This window comes from Globicephala melas, chromosome 7, assembly GCF_963455315.2.
Source record: "Globicephala melas chromosome 7, mGloMel1.2, whole genome shotgun sequence".
NCBI classification, from domain to species: domain Eukaryota; kingdom Metazoa; phylum Chordata; class Mammalia; order Artiodactyla; family Delphinidae; genus Globicephala; species Globicephala melas.
The window spans coordinates 9746497-9764776 of NC_083320.1; the positions used below are offsets into that span (position 1 = coordinate 9746497).

The 18280-nt window shown below is 41.2% G+C and overlaps 1 protein-coding gene across 2 annotated transcripts in view; it reads left to right on the forward strand.

Annotated features, from left to right (window-relative positions):
• The window catches only part of DNER (delta/notch like EGF repeat containing), a 326508-nt gene that overhangs the window by 238628 nt on the left and 69600 nt on the right, over positions 1-18280 (forward strand). For both annotated transcript variants that reach the window (XM_030882206.2, XM_060301752.1), the window contains exon 8: positions 16632-16856. In XM_030882206.2, the coding sequence (XP_030738066.1) occupies positions 16632-16856 (225 nt within the window). The remainder of the gene's footprint in view (positions 1-16631; positions 16857-18280) is intronic.

The following is an 18280-nucleotide window of genomic DNA, read 5'->3' on the forward strand; positions in this document are numbered from 1 at the left end:
AGGCTAGAGTGAAATTTTTGTCTAACTTGGACCAAAATACCACACGATGCAGTCCAGGGTCTGATTCTGAACTATTCAGATCTAGGCTCTGACTCCTACAGCATATTAAAGTGGGACTGACAGAGAGACCGAGGCCTGAGAGAAATTGAACAAATAAAGCTGGGAAAGTAAAAGGATGCTTGTTTATGACTTTATCATATTCTATTTTTGATTCAGTAAACTTTTCTTCGACTCTGTTTTTCCAATCTAGTTCTCATTTCATGTGACCTAATATTCTATTGAGAAAAGGCAGCTGAAGATAGATACTTAGGCTTCTCCTTCTTAATATAACCCCTTTCTGCAGGTATTTTCTCACTGTTCTTCTTTTATTTTTTTATTCTTATTTTTGTTGGGGTGTAGTTGTTTTGCAGTGTTGTGTTAGTTTCTGCTGTACAGTGAAGTAGAGTTCCCTGTGCTAGACAGCAGGTTCTTATTAATTATCTATTTTTTACGTATTAGTGTATATATGTCAATCTCCGAATTCATCCTCCCCCCGCTTCCCCCTGTGGTGTCCATACGTTTGTTCTCTACATCTTTGCCTCTATTTCTGCCTTGCAAACCGGTTCATCTGTACCATTTTCCTAGATTCCACATATATGCATTAATATACGATACTTGTTTTTCTCTTTCTGACTTACTGCACTCTGTATGACAGTTTCTAGGTCCATCGAGGTCTGTACAAATGACCCAGTTTCATTCCTTTTTATGACTGAGTAATATTCCATTGTGTATACACACACACACACACACACACACACACACACACACACCCCACATCTTTATTCATTCATCTGTCGATGGACATTTAAGTTCAGCCACTATTGAGAACAGTATGGAACTTCCTTAAAAAACTAAAAATAGAATTACCATATGACCCAGCAATCCCACTACTGGGCATATACCCAGAGAAAGCCATAAGTCAAAAAGACACATGCACCCCGGCGTTCATTGCAGCACTAATTACAATAGCCAGGTCATGGACTCAACCTAAATGTTCTTTTAAATTGACCCAATTATATTTTATTGTAATTTCTATGAAGAATTTGCCATTTTTAGAGTCCGTTCCTCATTTTCAACTCCTAACTATTCTACACTTAGCAATACTTCTGGTCACTATGATCCAGGGCCTTCCCATGGGATGATCTACTCACCACTGGTCATTGTCACTGCGTTCAACTATGACTCTCTTTTCTGTTACAGCCCAGGACTTTATATAACATTTTTACATAATTTTTATCATTTTTTCTTGATTATCAAAGGAATCTATGCTCAGATAAGCTCAAAGAAAAAAAACCCCTACAATTCTATCCTTAAAAGAGATCATTTTAAGTTTTAGGTGAACATCTTTGAAATCTTTTTAACACACGTTTTAGAAAACTGAAATTGGATCTTGCTGTGCATTCTCTTTTGTCATGATTTTCTGAAAGTGAACACTGTGTTTCAAATAATCTTGTACTGTTAATTACTTTTCTAAAGGGTGGTTATTAATGGCTGTGTTTTATTCCATCATACGAATGTGGCATTATGTACTTAAAAGACTTAATCATTCACATGCCATTTATTGATTACCTGTCTTGTGGCAGCTAATCACAAGGGCTCCGGGAGTGAATAAGACAGGTAGGGCTTTAGCTCTTGGTGCTTACGGAATAGCGGGTGTGAAGATATGACCAAGGCTCTGATGGAGCTGTGTTGGGGTGATTGGGTGGTTGAGAAGAGGGAAGCCTCACTGAGACTGGGGCCTGGGAGGAAAGTCAGGAAGTGTTCCAAGGATGCTGATGTTTCAACCAAGACCCGAAGGAGAAGCAACAGCAAGGTGAATCAGTGAGGGCTGCGGGCAGAGGAAAGATCCTCCTGGGAAGAGAGAACCAACAGCATGAGGCGGGGGAGAGGGTGGCATGTTTGAGGAACAAAAAGACATTCTGCAGAGCTGTGACACAGAATGTGATGGAAGGACAGTAAAGGCTGGAGACATTGTAGGAGCCAGCTCAGGTGGGCCTTTAAACACCATGATAACGTGATTGGGCGTCACCTGAGAGTAACTTCAGGAATAGTCTTAGCCCGGGAAGGGCAGAACTTTAACATTCGGGAGGGATTACTGTGGCTGAAGTGAGAAGAAGGGACCAGAGGAGTTCGAGAATCAGAGAAACCTGTTAGGAATCTCTTGTAATTTAGGTGAACTGCATAGTGGAATGAGTTAGAGTGGTACCATGGAGACAGACGGACATGGCAGATTGGCTGTGAGAGGAGGAGTGGGGCCAGGCAGAGCAAGCCAGCTTTCAGAAGGTGCAGGCACCTTCTTGTATGGGGGTGCTCTTGGGTAGTGAGCAGCTTTGAGAGGGAAGGATAAGACATGAGCACAAGAAGCCCATGGAAAAGTCAGAGGGAATTGTGAAATTGTCAAATGAAAAATGAACCTGAGCATGGGGGAGAGAACCAGGCTGGAAAGGTCAGTTCAGGGGGTTTCTGCTTATAGGTCTTAATTCCAGCCACAGGCATGTGTGAGACCCCCCAGGAAAGAACACGGAGGGGAAGAGAAGAGGGGCCGGGACAGAATGAGGAACGTCAGCTTCTAAGAATCACTGAGGAAGTGGAGTCTGCCAAAGAGACATTTATTCATTTTTGATTTTTTGCTTTTTGCTATCTGCCGCAGAGAACTTTTCATACACGTGTTTTTTATGCATTTGTTCATCTAGTTCTGTGGGACAAAATTCTAGAACTAGAACTAGAACTACTTGTTTAAAGGGCTTACAAAGTTGTATTTAACTTTTAGAAAGCCAGAAACCTTGTGGTCCAGGTGCAGAGATGAGACTCAGTTGAAGAAATACCAATCAATTAGAAAACACCTGAACGATGCTTATCTTTTATTTGCAGTCTTTGAGAATTCTAAAAGAATCCAATTATATCTATCTCCTAAATATGCTCGTGAAAGCTTTTCTTGTTCTACCCCATTTCTTCAGACCACAGCTGTTCCTCTGTGTCTGTCTTTCATTCCCCTTATTCTTTTTTTTTTTTTGCGGTACGCGGGCCTCTCACTGTTGTGGCCTCTCCCATTGCGGAGCACAGGCTCCGGACACGCAGGCTCAGCGGCCATGGCTCACGGGCCCAGCTGCTATCTTCCTGGACCAGGGCAGGAACCCATGTCCCCTGCATCGGCAGGTGGACTCTCAACCACTGTGCCACCAGGGAAGCCATTTTCCTCTTATTCTTATCATACATTTATGTTTTTTAATTATTATTATATGTTTATTAGGAGGATTGGCTAGGTTAGGTGATAGCCTTTTGTTTTCCATACAAGATAATTTTTAGAGCATCTCTGTATCCTTTAAAAATCTTGATTTTAAAGTAACAAACAATCCAATTCAAATAGGCTAGTGAAAAAAAAAGAGAGAGTGCGTTGGCTCATGTAACAAATATGCAGGATGAACTCAAGATGGGTTGATCCAGGGGCTCAGTATCATCAAGCCTGAGTTTTTGTCTCTCCAACAATCTTATCTCTCCTTTCCTGTGTTGGATCCATTGTCAGAATGGCTGGAGCAGAGTTTGTCTTCTCCCAATAAATCAAAAGCCGTGAGGCTGACTTGGATTGTTTTGAATTGAGACATTTGCCCAGCCCTGAACCAATGCGGCCATGGTATGGAATACTTTGGTGAGCCAGGCTTTAGACACAAAGTCACCCTTGGAGCTGGCATTTGGGGTCCATTTCATCCGAAGTATAAGGACTGAGGAAAGAGGCGTGTTGGTTTAAGAAAAGAGGAAAATCGGTGCACAGTTGTCAAAATAAATGATAATGGAATTTGGGGGGTTAAAAGTAGTAAATAAATACTGTAGCAGTAGAGTGCTGTCATACCACATGCAAAGATTAAATCTGTCTTGGTTGGGAGAAAAAGATAGTTATGAAACTTCTTAATAGTGTATGCATTTCCCTCCTCAGGACCAAATAGAAAGAAACACTGTGGCTACCAGCAGAGAAAAAAACTGTGTAAAGGAAAGGTGGATCCTCCTTAAAAAATCCTGACGGCAGGCCACACCTCAGGCCAATTAAGTTAGTCGCTCCAGAGGTGGAAACCAGGCACTGAATTTTTAAAAACTCTCCAGGTGGTTCCAGTGCAGCCGGGGTTGAGAGCCACTCGCTTGAAGAGCAGAGTTGCAGAGTTCCCTCAGGGATTAATTACTCGGAGCGGCCCAGAAAGTTTCTGTAAAGCCTTCTTTGCCAACAGCAGCCTTGACATCCACGAGAAAGGGGATAATGGCCCTATGCCTGGTATGGTCTCGACATTGGCAAACCTAGCAACAGGGCCTAGCACCCCTTTGATTTTCTTTGTGTGGAAGTGGAAACTAGGCGTTTCTACACATCAGCCCATTTAAAATTCATGAAAATGAGTGTTATTTTTAAAAAAAGCAGATGAAGAAACTGAGGCTAAAAATTCGTTAAGTCCTTGGAGAGGGACAGACTTGTGTTGAATTTCAATTCTGTCACTTACCAGATGGCTTTGGTCAAGTTACTTAACCCTTCTGGGTCTCAGTTTCATACTATATAAAACATAATGCCTGTCTCATGGACTTGCTGGGTAATATATGGTGGGTATTCAGGACCTGTGTCTCCCTTGCACATCCCATTTCTTAGTTCCTATCTTTTTTTTTCTTTTTTAATTTTTCTCCAGACTTAGAATTTCCATGAGTTGAGACATCAAGATCCTTCTTACATGTGGAAGGCAATCCTCTGACTCTCTCACAGGGAAATGTTCCTGTTTTTCATGTCAGAGAGAATGGTTACATCATTTGCCCAAGATTCCAGCCTCTTGGGTTCTTCCAGGTTCCAGCTCTGTCTGGACTCCTTGAAAGCTTCCTGGCTTCTCTTTCTGATTCATTCTTGTCTCCTGCAGTCTATTCTCCACACAACAGCCAAAGTAATCCTTCTCAAATGGAAAGCCCATGTTTTCACTCCCCGTCTCTCAAACCTTGGTGATCTGCCATCGAAAATGTGGTCCAGGGCTTCCCTGGTGGCGCAGCGGTTGAGAGTCCGCCTGCCGATGCAGGGGACATGGGTTTGTGCCCCAGTCTGGGAGGATCCCACATGCCGCGGAGCGGCTGGGCCCATGAGCCTTGGCCGCTGAGCCTGCGTGTCCGGAGCCTGTGCTCCGCAACAGGAGAGGCCACAACGGTGAGAGGCCCGCGTACCGCAAAAAAAAAAAAAAAAAATGTGGTCCAGGGCCCACACATCCCTGGTTGCCTCTCCAGCATCATTTCTTGCTACTCTTTGCCGGTGGCTTGTTGTTCTTAAAACACACCAATTACTTGAGAATTGTCCTGCAAGGGGCGCCATTCCCCTCTGGACACAACTTGCTCCTTGGGCATTTGCACCTGCTGGAACCCTTCCTCCGGCTTGAATGTGGCTCATGCCCTCTGGTCATTTAGATCTCCCTAACTACACTATTTAAGATGACCCCCGTTATTCTCTGCCCCTTACCTGCTTCAGTACCATGTAGCACTAGCTAATGATATATATTTACTTATCTTTCTATTTGTTTTTCTCACCAGAATATAAGGTCTTGAGCAGTGCCTGGTACATGGTTGGTCTCAATTAGTACAGGTTAGATGAATGAATGCCCAAATGAAATCGCAGAACCTTCTGACTAAACCTCTAAATTTCCATTGTTAATAGCCAATTATTTTTGCTCATATAATTCATCTACTTTAAATAATTTTCATCTCTTCTGCCTTCTCTCTATTTAGACTGAACTGGGGAAAAGTTGATTTAACATTCCTCTATTTCCTAGTTATTTTTCATTTTCCTGTCTTAGATCTAAATTTGTCTTTCTAGTCTCCTAAAGAGAAAGTCCTTCAAGTGGTTTTTACTCTCTCAAATGGCTTTTCTTAAAAATTAAAAGACACATTTTATATGTAATCGCCTTGGGCCTTTTACTTTACAAAAGTAACTGCTTTTCCTAGATATTCCCCCTTTTTCCTCCTTATCTTACATAACTGTCTGCTTTCTTAGAACCAGAACAAATGTGGTTCCAATTAAGTTTTCCATAAACATCAGCCAGAACGTCTTCTCTGATTCTAATATCATTCCTCGTCCTTCTCTGCGCAGCCAAATCTTGGGCTTTTCTTTGAAGCCCAGCACAAAAGCCAGCTCTCCCACGAGGTTTTCCTGGCCTGCCCCACCCCGGTAATAAGCCATCTTTCTTTGGAATCACTGCCACTCTAGAGCCTGTGCTGCACACACTGATCCCATGTTGACAGCCTGGGCCGGTCCCTCCAACCTCACACCACACTGGAATCGTTCAGTAAAATGTTTGCAGAAAGCAAAAAAAAAGGCCTCAAGTTGTTCCTTCATCGTCCTAAATGTGCCCTTCTGGTCTCTTCAGTTAGAGAATGAGTTTTTTGAGAGTCAAAGCTCTTCTTTATCTTTGCTTCCCTTTGCAGCTCATCAAGCCCCTTAGATGAACCACATTGTCTACCTTCATCTTGATTCAGTGATGATTCATTTATACCTCTGTCATTAAAACAACAATTGACCAATCATCTTTTTCATATTTCCTCATTGTAACTCCCCAAACCTAAAACATATTTATCAATCCTGTTTTACTCATTACCCTAGTGTGTAATAAATCTGTTAGAATGTGTCCATTCGTTTGTCCGTGTATTGCATAAATATTTCCAGCGTGGCCGCTGTGCTGGGTGCTGGGGCTCAAGGTTGAGAGGAGCTAGCATGGCTCCTTCCCCGGGAAGTCCGTGGTCATGTGGGCTGGGAGACAGACGACAGGAAATCCACAACTACGTCACTGCAAATTCAAGGAAGTGCTATGAAAGTAGTGAGCAGGACACTGTGTTACACAATAAGAAAGGGATACCTAGAATGGGGTGATCAGAAAAGTCCTGTCTGTCTTAACGTTGAAGCCGAGAACCAAAAGGAGGCAGTTGTGAAGCAGTTAGGAGCAGCAGTGTCCAGGCCATGTTGCAAGGCTCTGCATGGGGAGTAGCTTGTCTTCTGGGGAACTGAATGGAGGCCAGTGGGCTGGCTCCTAGAGAGAGAGGGCCCAGAGTGGTCAGCTGAGTCCTAGCCCGCAGGACTTGATGCTTATGGGAGGGAGGTCAAATTTTAATCTAAGAGCAATTGGAAGCCATGATAATATTTACATTTTAAGTAAATTATGCTCATTGCTATTTGGAGAATTGGTCATAGGGGTAAGATAGAACAGGGAATCTCATCACAGGAAACTATTATAATAGGTGAGGAGAGAAAGAATTGTAACTATGGCAGTGCGGATGAAATGTTCAGGTTCATGGAAGGAATGCTTTATTCCATATTTCCCTTATTAATATTGCAGAAACTTCTGACCTCTCAGTAGCTTTCTACATAGAGTGACTTTATTGTCTTGTAATTTAAAATCTTCTGGAAATGTTTTCTTTTGGTCTTAAATATCTGATTTCCATAATGTGTATATTTCAAGGGTGTTGATTTTTTTCTTTACATAATAAACGTTGAGCAGGCATATTCATATAAATACTGGTTCAAATAAAAAATTTGAAGCAGCAGTCAACTAGCTAAATCATAGTTTTTTCATTAGCCTCTCATTGCTTAGATTTCTTTTGCAGTTCTGTTTTATTTTCCAATTTAATCCTTAAATCTTTCATCCTTTTCTAAACTTTCTTCTTGTTGCAATGGGTTGTTTTAAGTCTTTTTTTTTTTTTTTTTTTGCGGTACGCGGGCCTCTCACCGTTGTGGCCTCTCCCGCTGCGGAGCGCAGGCTCAGCGGCCATGGCTCACGGGCCCAGCCGCTCCGCGGCATGTGGGATCTTCCCGGACCGGGGCACGAACCCATGTCCCCTGCATCGGCAGGCAGACTCTCAACCACTGCGCCACCAGGGAAGCCCAAGTCTCTTTGAAATTACTTCCTTGTGTTTGAAATAGAGGTTTTCTCTGGAGCTGCTGTGTTTTCCTTCCAATATTTCCTGATGTCCATCATGTGAGGTTCGCATGGTTTGAAATAAACTATTCCAAACAAGAAGTCTCACCATCTTCAGCATCCTCTCTGCACCTTTAGGTTAACGTTATCAAATAGTTGTTCATTTTCTATTCTTCAAGTAGGATTGTAAATCCAGATATACTAGTCCATTAGCATCCAGTAATTTACTAATCTTTTAGCTCAGAGACATTACTATTATTATTTTTATTACTTATATTACAATATTCCACAAAGCTGTACTTCACGTGTTCTCCTATATAGAGTTCTTCATGTTTTGGAGTTTGAATGTATCCAGGAACATAGCTGATCCCAAGAACGTTAAATTTTGTTTTTCACCCCTCTTGCCTTTGCTACCGTAACTAATTTGGTTTGCATATTCTGCAAGAGGAATTCTCAGAAATATTTACCTTAAGAGATTATTGAACGACTGACCAAAGTTCTTAAAGAGTTATGCTAATAAAAAGAGAAACTTTACCAAAGGCTATCTAAAATAATTGCTTTTAGACTTGTAACATTATTCAGGAACAGGAAAATGCAGAAAAGTTCCTACTATTGGAGATGGAGTTTAAAGCTGTTTATCTGTAATGTGTGTCTGTGTTGAGAGAGAGAGGATGGAGGGAGAGGCAGAGGAGAAAATAGAGTGAATGAGAATCTTGGTTCATTTTTAGAATGTTTCTTGGAAAGATGACATATGTTCTGGCTGAATCTCAGCTATAGATGATCCAAGGCCATTTCTACCGTGTGGCGTAAAACATCTTCCTACCAGCACTCTCAGAACTGCCCTGCACCCTGAAAATTCAGTGCACAGCTGCATTTTATACCAGGCTTTGTCGTAGCCTTGGGTCATCAACTTCCATATTTTTATACAGAGAAATCGGATTCATATACCACTATATCTGAGTTTGGGATCACTTCCAAAGGTACTTATATTTATATATCTAGATATTGAATATACAACGTTTCTTATCTGGGCTGCAGTTTAACTTTTGAAACTACATTCACTCAATATTCAAGCTTTCTGTGATCAGTATCATGTTTACAAGCTAGTTTTAAAAATTTCAAAAAATTACACATTAATGCCCCTGTAGCATGCACTGTAGCAAGAACCATAAACGAGTCAACATCGGGCCTGGATCAACACATTGGAAGGTCATGCTTGCATGGGTTGGCATCATGGCTCTAAATTTGATATTTGGATGATTTTTTTTTTATATTTGGATGATTTTAAAGATGACTTTTGATTTTATAAGGAGTTGGTAAGTAAGGTGGTATGCGATATGTTTACTCCTTAGGATTCAAGTTTTATCCTTGTATTTTAAAAATATATTCCATGTGATATTGGAAATACTGAGAACTAGTCAGGTTCAGGACATTTCAAATGCATTGCATTCAAAATTCATCATTGCTAAGTAATTTCCGTTTTCTAAAGCTGCCTTAAATTTAAGAATTCAGGACACCAGTGGCTCTATTCTGGCCCTAATTTCTTATGCTAGCATAGCACCTTCAACTTTTCAGGTGCTTTTATGCAAACTCTTATGCAAGGAAGCCTAACATGGGGCTTAAGAGCACAGATGTGGTTTCAGATCGATCTTACTTTGAAATTGCTTTTCCCACTTACTGAGTGTCCCTGGGGGACTAGTTCCCTAATATAAAGTCTCTAAGCCTTCTTCTGTAAAAGTGGATAGTAGTAGACCCCAATTGATTCAGTGGTTGTGATAAATAAAAGATAGATACCAATTGCTTCACGTAGTATCTGGTATATAATAAGAATTCAACATTTACTGTTACTATTAGCACCACAATTCCTCTCTTTCTCTCTGCTAGCACAACTATAACTACTTGATATATACAGCTATTCTGTAATCTCCATTCTTAACAAATGAGGAAGCTAAGACATACAAGAGCTAGTTACTTGATTGTGCTGGTATGGTTTATCAATCAGAATTTGATTTACTGAATTGCAAACAGTAGACACCCCAGTAATCATGATTTGATTACTATAGCCTTATACTAAGTTTTGAAGTCAGCTAGTGTAAATTCTCCAAATCTGTCCTTTTTTTTTTTTTTCTATATTGTTTTGGGTGTTCTAGGTCCCTTGCATGTTGATATAAATTATAGAGTCACCTTGTTAATTTGTACAAAAAGAAGCCAGCTGAGATTTTGATCGGTATTGCAGTGAATCAATTTGCATCTTAATAATATTGAGCCTTCTAATTCATGAATATGTTATAGCTCTTCATTTATTGGGTGTTTTTAATTTCTCTAAGCAGTGTTTTGTAGTTTTCAGTGTAGAGGACTTACATAGCTATTGTTAAATTTATTCCTAAGTATTTTATGCTTTTTAATAATATGGTAAGTGCTGTTTAAATTTTCAAAAATTTATGGTCACTTACTACTAGAGAGTAGAAATATAATTTATTTTTTGTATATTGACTTTGTATCCTGGTATTCTGCTAAGTTTACTACAGCCCAGATATCAAGTATTACAGCAAAGAGTAATGGTCTGGAGCTTGTATTTGGGAGTCAGACTGCCTGGGTTCAAATCCTATTGCTGCCGTTTGCTAGCTGTGTAACCTTGGTCAAGTTGCTTGATCTGTCTCTGTGTCTGTTTCTCCATCTGAAAAGGAAATGATAGTACTTAGCTCATAGAACTGATGCCAGGACTAAATGAGTTAATATAGTTGAAACTCTTGGAACAGTGCCTGGTATGTACAGGTGTTAGCCATTAATAAGCAGTTTCAACAGACTGTCCTTTTGAGCCTGTACAGAAAGGCTGTCACGGATGCTTCTGCTCGTCCCCTCCTCCCTCAGCTGTTTGCTCTAGGACCCCACCTCCACGCATCAGCCTCACCGGATGGCCCAATAACTGTGTGTGTGTTTAGAGAAAGGTACCTGAGCACCTCTGATTCCAGGACACTCGCTCTTAGATGTACTCAGGACTCCACCATGAAGGATTCATGCAAATGTGAAATTTGATTGTGTTCCAGAGATTGGCTGACAGGCCAGCTTCTTTCCAGTTTCCCTAACCACAAACTCTGGACACAGGCAACTTGGAATTTCCCCAGAAGCACTGCTCAAAGGAAGGAGAATCCAACATTTATTGAGTTCCACATACAGTTTTATTTGATCCTACACATCAGGGGTCATCCCCATATTTTAGGTAAGGGAATTAAAGCACAAAGTGATTAAGTACCTTGCTCAAGGTCATACACTAGTAAGAAGATTCAAGCTTTGGTTTCCTGGCCCTGAATTCTTTGGGTTATGAAAGTTTGTTCTTTTCTCTCTTAGGAAGGTCGTTTAAGAGGTGGCTGAAGAAGATGTGAGTCACTTAGAAAACAATGTTATATGAGTAAGAGGATAACAATTGCTTAGGTGATAGAAGGAAATAGAGAATTTGCTGATCAAAGCAACAGTGTCTTGGTCAGCTCAAACTTCCATAAAAAAATACTACTGACTGGGTGGCTTGAACAACAGACATTTATTTGTCACAGTTATGGAGGCTGGGAAGTCTGAGATAAGGATGCCAGCATGGTCAGGTTCTAGTGAGGGCTCTCTTCCTCACTTGCAGTTGGCTGCCTTCTTGCTGTGTCCTTAGTGGCAGAAAGAGGAAGCTCTGGTGTGTCTTCTTCTTACAAGGTCACTAATTCCATCATGGGAGTTCCACCCTCATCTAATCCTAATTACCCCCCAAAGACCCCACCTCCTAATGCCATCACATTTTGGGGTAGGACTTCAACATATTAATTTTGAGGGGACACAAACATTTAGTCCATAACAAATAGTATTTTGAAAATTGGCTCAGCATTTAATCTGTGAATCCCCTTTCTAATGTTCATTAATAATCTTGTGAGCTAGGAAAATTATCCCATAATCACCCTATATCACATGCATCTCCATAAAGTGTATTGAGATACACCTTGAATTCATTTTTGCTTTGTCATCATCCTTTATAACAGAATGGCATTTTATATTACATTATATATTTTTAGACTGGATAATATGTCAAAGGTGTCTTCTCTCTTCAGTATATACTGAGGTATATTAGGATTCTCTGAAAATATAAATATTATTTGCATCTCATCTTGTTTTTCTACTTTCTTGAAAAGGTAAGAAAAGGGAAATTTTAATAGTAATAAAATGCAGGATTCCTGATTCAACAGCAGTGAACCTTTTAGATATTCAACAAGGATTTATTGATTCCTTCTTTAGTTAAAGTTTCTTCTAGTACATAATCAATTCCTCTTTCAAGTCTTTTACATAAAGCAGAGCAAAACGAAAGTTTCCTTCTCGCCCACATTACTATTTAGATGTAATGCTGTGTCTCCTATTACATTGTATCAGTTAGCTTTTGCTGCATAACAAACCACCTCAAAACTTCGTGGTAAAAACAACAATCATTTATTTAGCTCATGATTGTTGTGGGTTGGCAATGTGGGCTGTATTTCAGCCGGTCACAGGCCAGATTGCTTGGTGGCTATCTGGTCTTGGGTGGCCTCACTGGACTGGCTTGTTTTGATTCATGAGGTCTCTTGTCTTCTAGCGGGCTAGCTTGGGCCAGCTCACCTGGCTTCTAGGCAGAGTTTGGTGACATTTTTGACAACTCCCTTTTTGATGTTCTCTTTTCCATTGTTTTCACTGACACCTTCCTCTCCTGGTTTTCCTCTTATCTTTCTTAAAACTTATCCATCCATCTGTCCATCCATTTGTCTATCCATCCACCTGTCCATCTGTCTGTCTGTTCCTCCCCTGGGAATCATAAGCCTCCCCTGGGAATCTCCTCCTGTATTTTCCATTGCAATTGGTAACAACACCACCAACATTAATCTGGAAAACCTGGGAATCACACTGCAATTATTGCTGCTGCTTATTAAACAGTGACTATTTGCCAGTCACTGTACCAAATGTTTGCCATAGATCTTTACATTTAGGCTTCATAAAAGCCATATGTTGTAGGCATCACTATCTCCACTCCATGAAACAGATGAGGGTGATTGAGTACTTGCCCACGGTCCCACAGTTTAGTGCGCAGAGATGGTTTTTGAACCCAGTTCCTTTTGGCTCCAAAGCCCGTGCTTAACATTAAGTCACACTGAGAAACCACATAAACAGGGCCCTCAGATATGTTTTATTTACCAGAGAAGTGACTTATCAACATTTTAAAATAGTAAGGGTTCAAACAAGAATCTGGATTTCAGATAGTTCTTGAAAATTTAGAAGATCTGGTAACTGGCCTCACATTCCAATGGCAGCAGTTGGCTGCAGGGGGGTGGTGGCCACCCCCTTTGGAAGGCCATGAGTTTTCCAGTTTGCCACAGTCCCTGCCACTCCCTACTGCCTTACAGTTGGCCCGCTTCCTTCATCAACATGGTCTGCTGGACTCCTGCTGGCATTTGAGTTTTTGACTCCTGTTACATTGTGTCCCTAGGCCCTGCCCTCTCTTCAGTTCTTCTACCATCCAATTGGTCCCTGAACTAACAATGTTATGTTACTTGTAAAATAATTGTCCAATCTGCCTCACATTCTTTATCCCTGTTGCTACAAATTGGTCCTTATGACCTCTCACTTCAGTTACTCTAGTAAACACCTGGTTTCCTCTTTCCAGTCTCAGACTCCACTAATACACTCTCCACGTTGCTTGCAATTAAGCATATCAAAACCACGCAAATAGTTGATGTCCAGTGACCTTAGAATGAAGTGCAATCTCCTTAGTGTGGCATGTAAGATGTTCATGATGTGGCCTCTGGCCAGTGCCCTCATTTATGCTTGCTTTCCATCTCCTCTTGGCCTCATTGAAATATTGGCTCTCCCCAGAGTCATGATCCTTCACATCTCCTCACCTTTTTATCCACCATTCTTTCAACTTGGAGTATTCTATGTGGATCATATTAATATTTGTAACCGAGTATATCAGTGTGAATGTAGAGTGATTACTTTCCTAAAATTCATTTTTCCTTTATTTTGACTTGATTGGTAAGTCTCTTATTTCTTCTTTCACCAATATCCAAGCAGAATAGAAACACAGGGGCTTCCCTGGTGGCGCAGTGGTTAAGAATCTGCCTGCTAATGCGGGGGACATGGGTACGAGCCCTGGTCCGGAAAGATCCCATATGCCGCGGAGCAACTAAGCCCGTGAGCCACAACTACTGAGCCTGCGCGTCTGGAGCCTGTGCTCTGCGACAAGAGAGGCCGCGACAGTGAGAGGCCTGCGCACCGCGATGAAGAGTGGCCCCCGCTTGCCGCAACGAGAGAAAGCCCTCGCACAGAAACGAAGACCCAGCACAGCCCCCCCCCCCAAAAAAAAAAGAATAGTAACACAAGTCCTCGTTATGTTTACACATCATAACGTTTTCTTAATTGGGCGTTACTGACTTCTCTTCTGTGCAGTATAGTGGAGAATTAAGAGCTTGGGCCTTGTAGCCTAGCTCTGCCACCCACTAGCTAAGTAGACTTGAACAGGATACCTCACATTTCTCTGTCATCATCCTCTCATCTGTAAAATGGGGCTACTAATATCATGCAGTTACCCCAGGGCTAAATGAAATAATGCACGTGAAGGCTTAGAACTGTCTGGTGCATCTCAGCCCCTAGTGGATGTCAGCTGTTGCTTTTATTATTACCATTTTTCTTTCATTCATTCATTCATTCATTCAGCATTGGACCGGGGAACTGTTCTAGGAATTTGGATATATGTCATTTTAGAACCCACAACGACTTTATGAAGAAAATAATTTCAGCCCTGTTTTTGGGGTGAGGTAGTAGAAGATGAGAGAGGTCAGGACTTGCCTTGGTTGTTCAGTTTGTCATAGGGTGAAATGTGTTTATGTTCTTTTCATTCAGAGGGAAATGGAATACATCTCATGAAGGATGGAGTTAAATACCACTCTTGGCTACTCTTTGGAGAATTCAAGTGTTATTAAAACTGATTGTGTGGTACATTTTTAGTGTGATATTTAAAATGTCAAAGCTACAGAGAAGTTTATAAGATGTTGAATAACATTGGATTTTTAAAAAAATTTTCTATTTCTGTACAGAAAAATATCAAGTTGATTATGACAGTTTATGAGTCATGCTTTAGATGAAGTCTGGGAACTATTTTTGTTTGTTTTATATATTCACTGTGTCCTGAACAACAAAAATTACCAATATTGCTGAGAGTTCTGTGTGAAGATGGTTAACATAAATTTAAATCTAGATAAGAAAAGCGAAGTAGAATATTGGAATAAGAACTGTATATGAGAAAAATTATTTAAATTTGTTTCTAAAACTTGAATAGTCTTCACTTAATTTTCAAACTGCTCTTAAAATATTAAAAGAATAGGTTTCACCAAAGTATTGTTAAACACTTACTTGGACACACAGACCTATAGATTCATGTATATATGTCTGTACAATTAAAAAAAATTTTAATTGAAGTATAGTTGATTTACAATGTTGTGTTAGTTTCTGGTGTACAGCAAAATGATTTAGTTATAGATATATATTTCAGATTCTTTTCTATCATAGTTCATTACAAGATATTTACTATGGTTCCCTGTGCTATACAGTAAGAGTATGTGTGATTTTTTAAATTGAGGAATACTGACACGCATACACAAAACAAAATAAATCAGCTGCACAAGAAGCACATTTAAAATTTTTAAAAATTAAACCCTTATTGAGGTACCATTTACATATCATAAATTTCATGCATTTTAAGAGTACAATTCGGTGCTTTTTAGTAAATATACAGCGTTGTGCAGCCGTCACCACAATTCACAATCCAATATTAGGACATTACGTCAACCCTAGCAGACCCTTCATGCCCATTTTTGGTCAATTTCTCTTTCCACGTCAGCCCCAGACATCTACTTATCTATTCTCTATATCTATAGATTTACTTTTCCTGGACATTCCTTATAAATGGAATTATACAATGTATGGTCTTTTGTATTTGGCTTCTTTCGCTTAGCATATGTTTTTTAGGTTCATCCACGTTGGAGCACATGTCAGAACTTAATTCCTTTTTGTTGCCAGAAGTATTGCATTGCATGACTACACCACAGTTCGTTTTTCATTACAATAACCACATTTTTGAAAAGCATGTATTAAAGAAACTGCTAACAGTGGGTGCTTCTAGAGAAGGGAGTGAGGGACAAAGGGAGAAAGATGGGAGAAAGATTTTGTCATTGTTCACTATTTTATATGGGTTTTCATTTTTAAATTCAGGATTATATCTTTATCTATTAAAACAAAATAAGGAATAAATTCCCCCAGCAATGTGTATTAAATAAGAGGTGAAATCCCTCTACTGACCCCAATCCCACCTTCCTGAATCACCACTAATTTATTTTTGGCATCTTTCTAGTCTATACATACACACATGCACACGTATACATATAAATATATGTATGTCCCTGTACATCTAAGCAATCATATGTGTTGTATTTCAACCAAAATGGAAGCACAGGGCTTCATCATGTAACCCCCGGTTACCAAAGCTAAGTAAACCCACCTTTTTGGGTTGTGCATTAATCAGTTCACAGTGGAGAAGAGTTAAGAACAGCAGCCCCAGTTTCTTGGTTATTAAGTGTAATGCGGTTTAATTTTTTTACCCCTCCCCGCTTCTGCATCTTCCCACAGGCTACCTGGGCGCTGCCTGCGAGGAGAAGGTGGACCCCTGCGCCTCGGGGCCCTGCCAGAACAACGGGACCTGCTACGCCGAGGGGCTGCACTTCGGCTGCAGCTGCAGCGCGGGCTTCACGGGCCCAGCCTGCGCGCAGCTCGTGGACTTCTGTGCGCTCAGCCCCTGCGCCCATGGCACGTGCCGCAGCGTGGGCACCAGCTATAAATGCCTCTGTGACCCAGGTGGGTACGACGCATGGACCGGAAGTCCTTTCTTTCCCCAATCTCAAAGCCTTTCAACTTTTGCATCTGAGCACAGGGTGGCCCGCTGTATGGGCTTACCTGTCTGTCTAAGTGAACCCCGCTCATGTATGACACCCTTTCTTTTTAGACTTCCCCTAGGCAGGCTTTGAAAAGCACCCTTTCCCCTTTTCATGAGCATTTCACAGTCATTGTAGAAAAAGAAGAAAATACAAGTAAGCAAAACGAAGAAAATTTAAAACAGGCTCAATCTTATAACAGCTAAATTATTTTGGACAATTGACTACAGGTCACTCCAGAGCTTTTACTGTATTACGTATCTTTTATTACTGGGTTCTGAGGTTAACGGAACGTTTTTCATTTTAATGGGCATGCAAAGCAGAATGCAGTAAATTCAGAATTTTATCACCTTTTAAAATTCTTACTCGGGGCACAGTCCATGTTAGAGGACCTGTGACTTCCTGTGTAAATGTTCAAAAGTTCCATCATTTACTTTCCAAATGTTCTTCTGTATTGGTATCGCTGATTGTTTATTGTGAAAGTTTTGACGCTCAGAAGTCAGAGTGGTTCCTGGTTAAAGTTTGTGTCCGCACAGCCTCCTGGTGTGGTCTGCAAAAACGCACACGGGGCAGCTCCTCCTTTCCTCTGGTTTCTATCCTGCCCGCGTCTGCATCCTTGCAGGAGCTGGCTCTTTAGAACGTTTCTCAGCTCAGTGATCCCCCCTGTCCCCGCCTCTGGCGCATCAGTATGGCTGGCCAGTCCCCTGGTTTGCTTAACTCCTGGTTCTGCCCAGGCAGTGCCCTCCACCCGGGGTGCCAGCTGCCCTGTCACCCCATCTCACCTGCAGACTTCCCCTTCTGGGGCTGAATCAGCTTTCCTTCCTCCGAGTTCCCACAATCAATAACAATATCCCTTTCCTGGTCTTTAAAACATTATATTAATTATCCTTGTGTGTGTCTCTCTCCCCGTTGAGGGGTAGGAGGAAGTGTGTTCTGTTAGTAACTTCTGTATAACAATAAGCTACTGTTTAGGGAGCTTCATCTTTCTAGGTTCTGAGCTGAGTGCTTCACGTCTCTGGTCCTTTTAGTGCCCTTCTGCCAGGTGGATATTGTTGAGCCGCGTCTCCCCGAGGTATGAAATGCCTCATTGCTGCTTCAGCCACGTGTTGGCGGCCACACACCCACTCAGGCTGAGTCCAGATTCCAACCCAGGTGCCCTGGTTCCACTGTCCTGTGCCTGGTCTGGAACTCTCAAGGGGCACATCTCATACTCATGAGGCACCTAAAGGGGTGAGTGGGAAAAGCAACTAAGCATTTGAAGGGTATTGAAAAACCTCTTTCATGTAGACGTTTCAATTCTCTGGTTTTGTCAACGATCATGGGATTGATATTTTTCCAAGTGCCCCT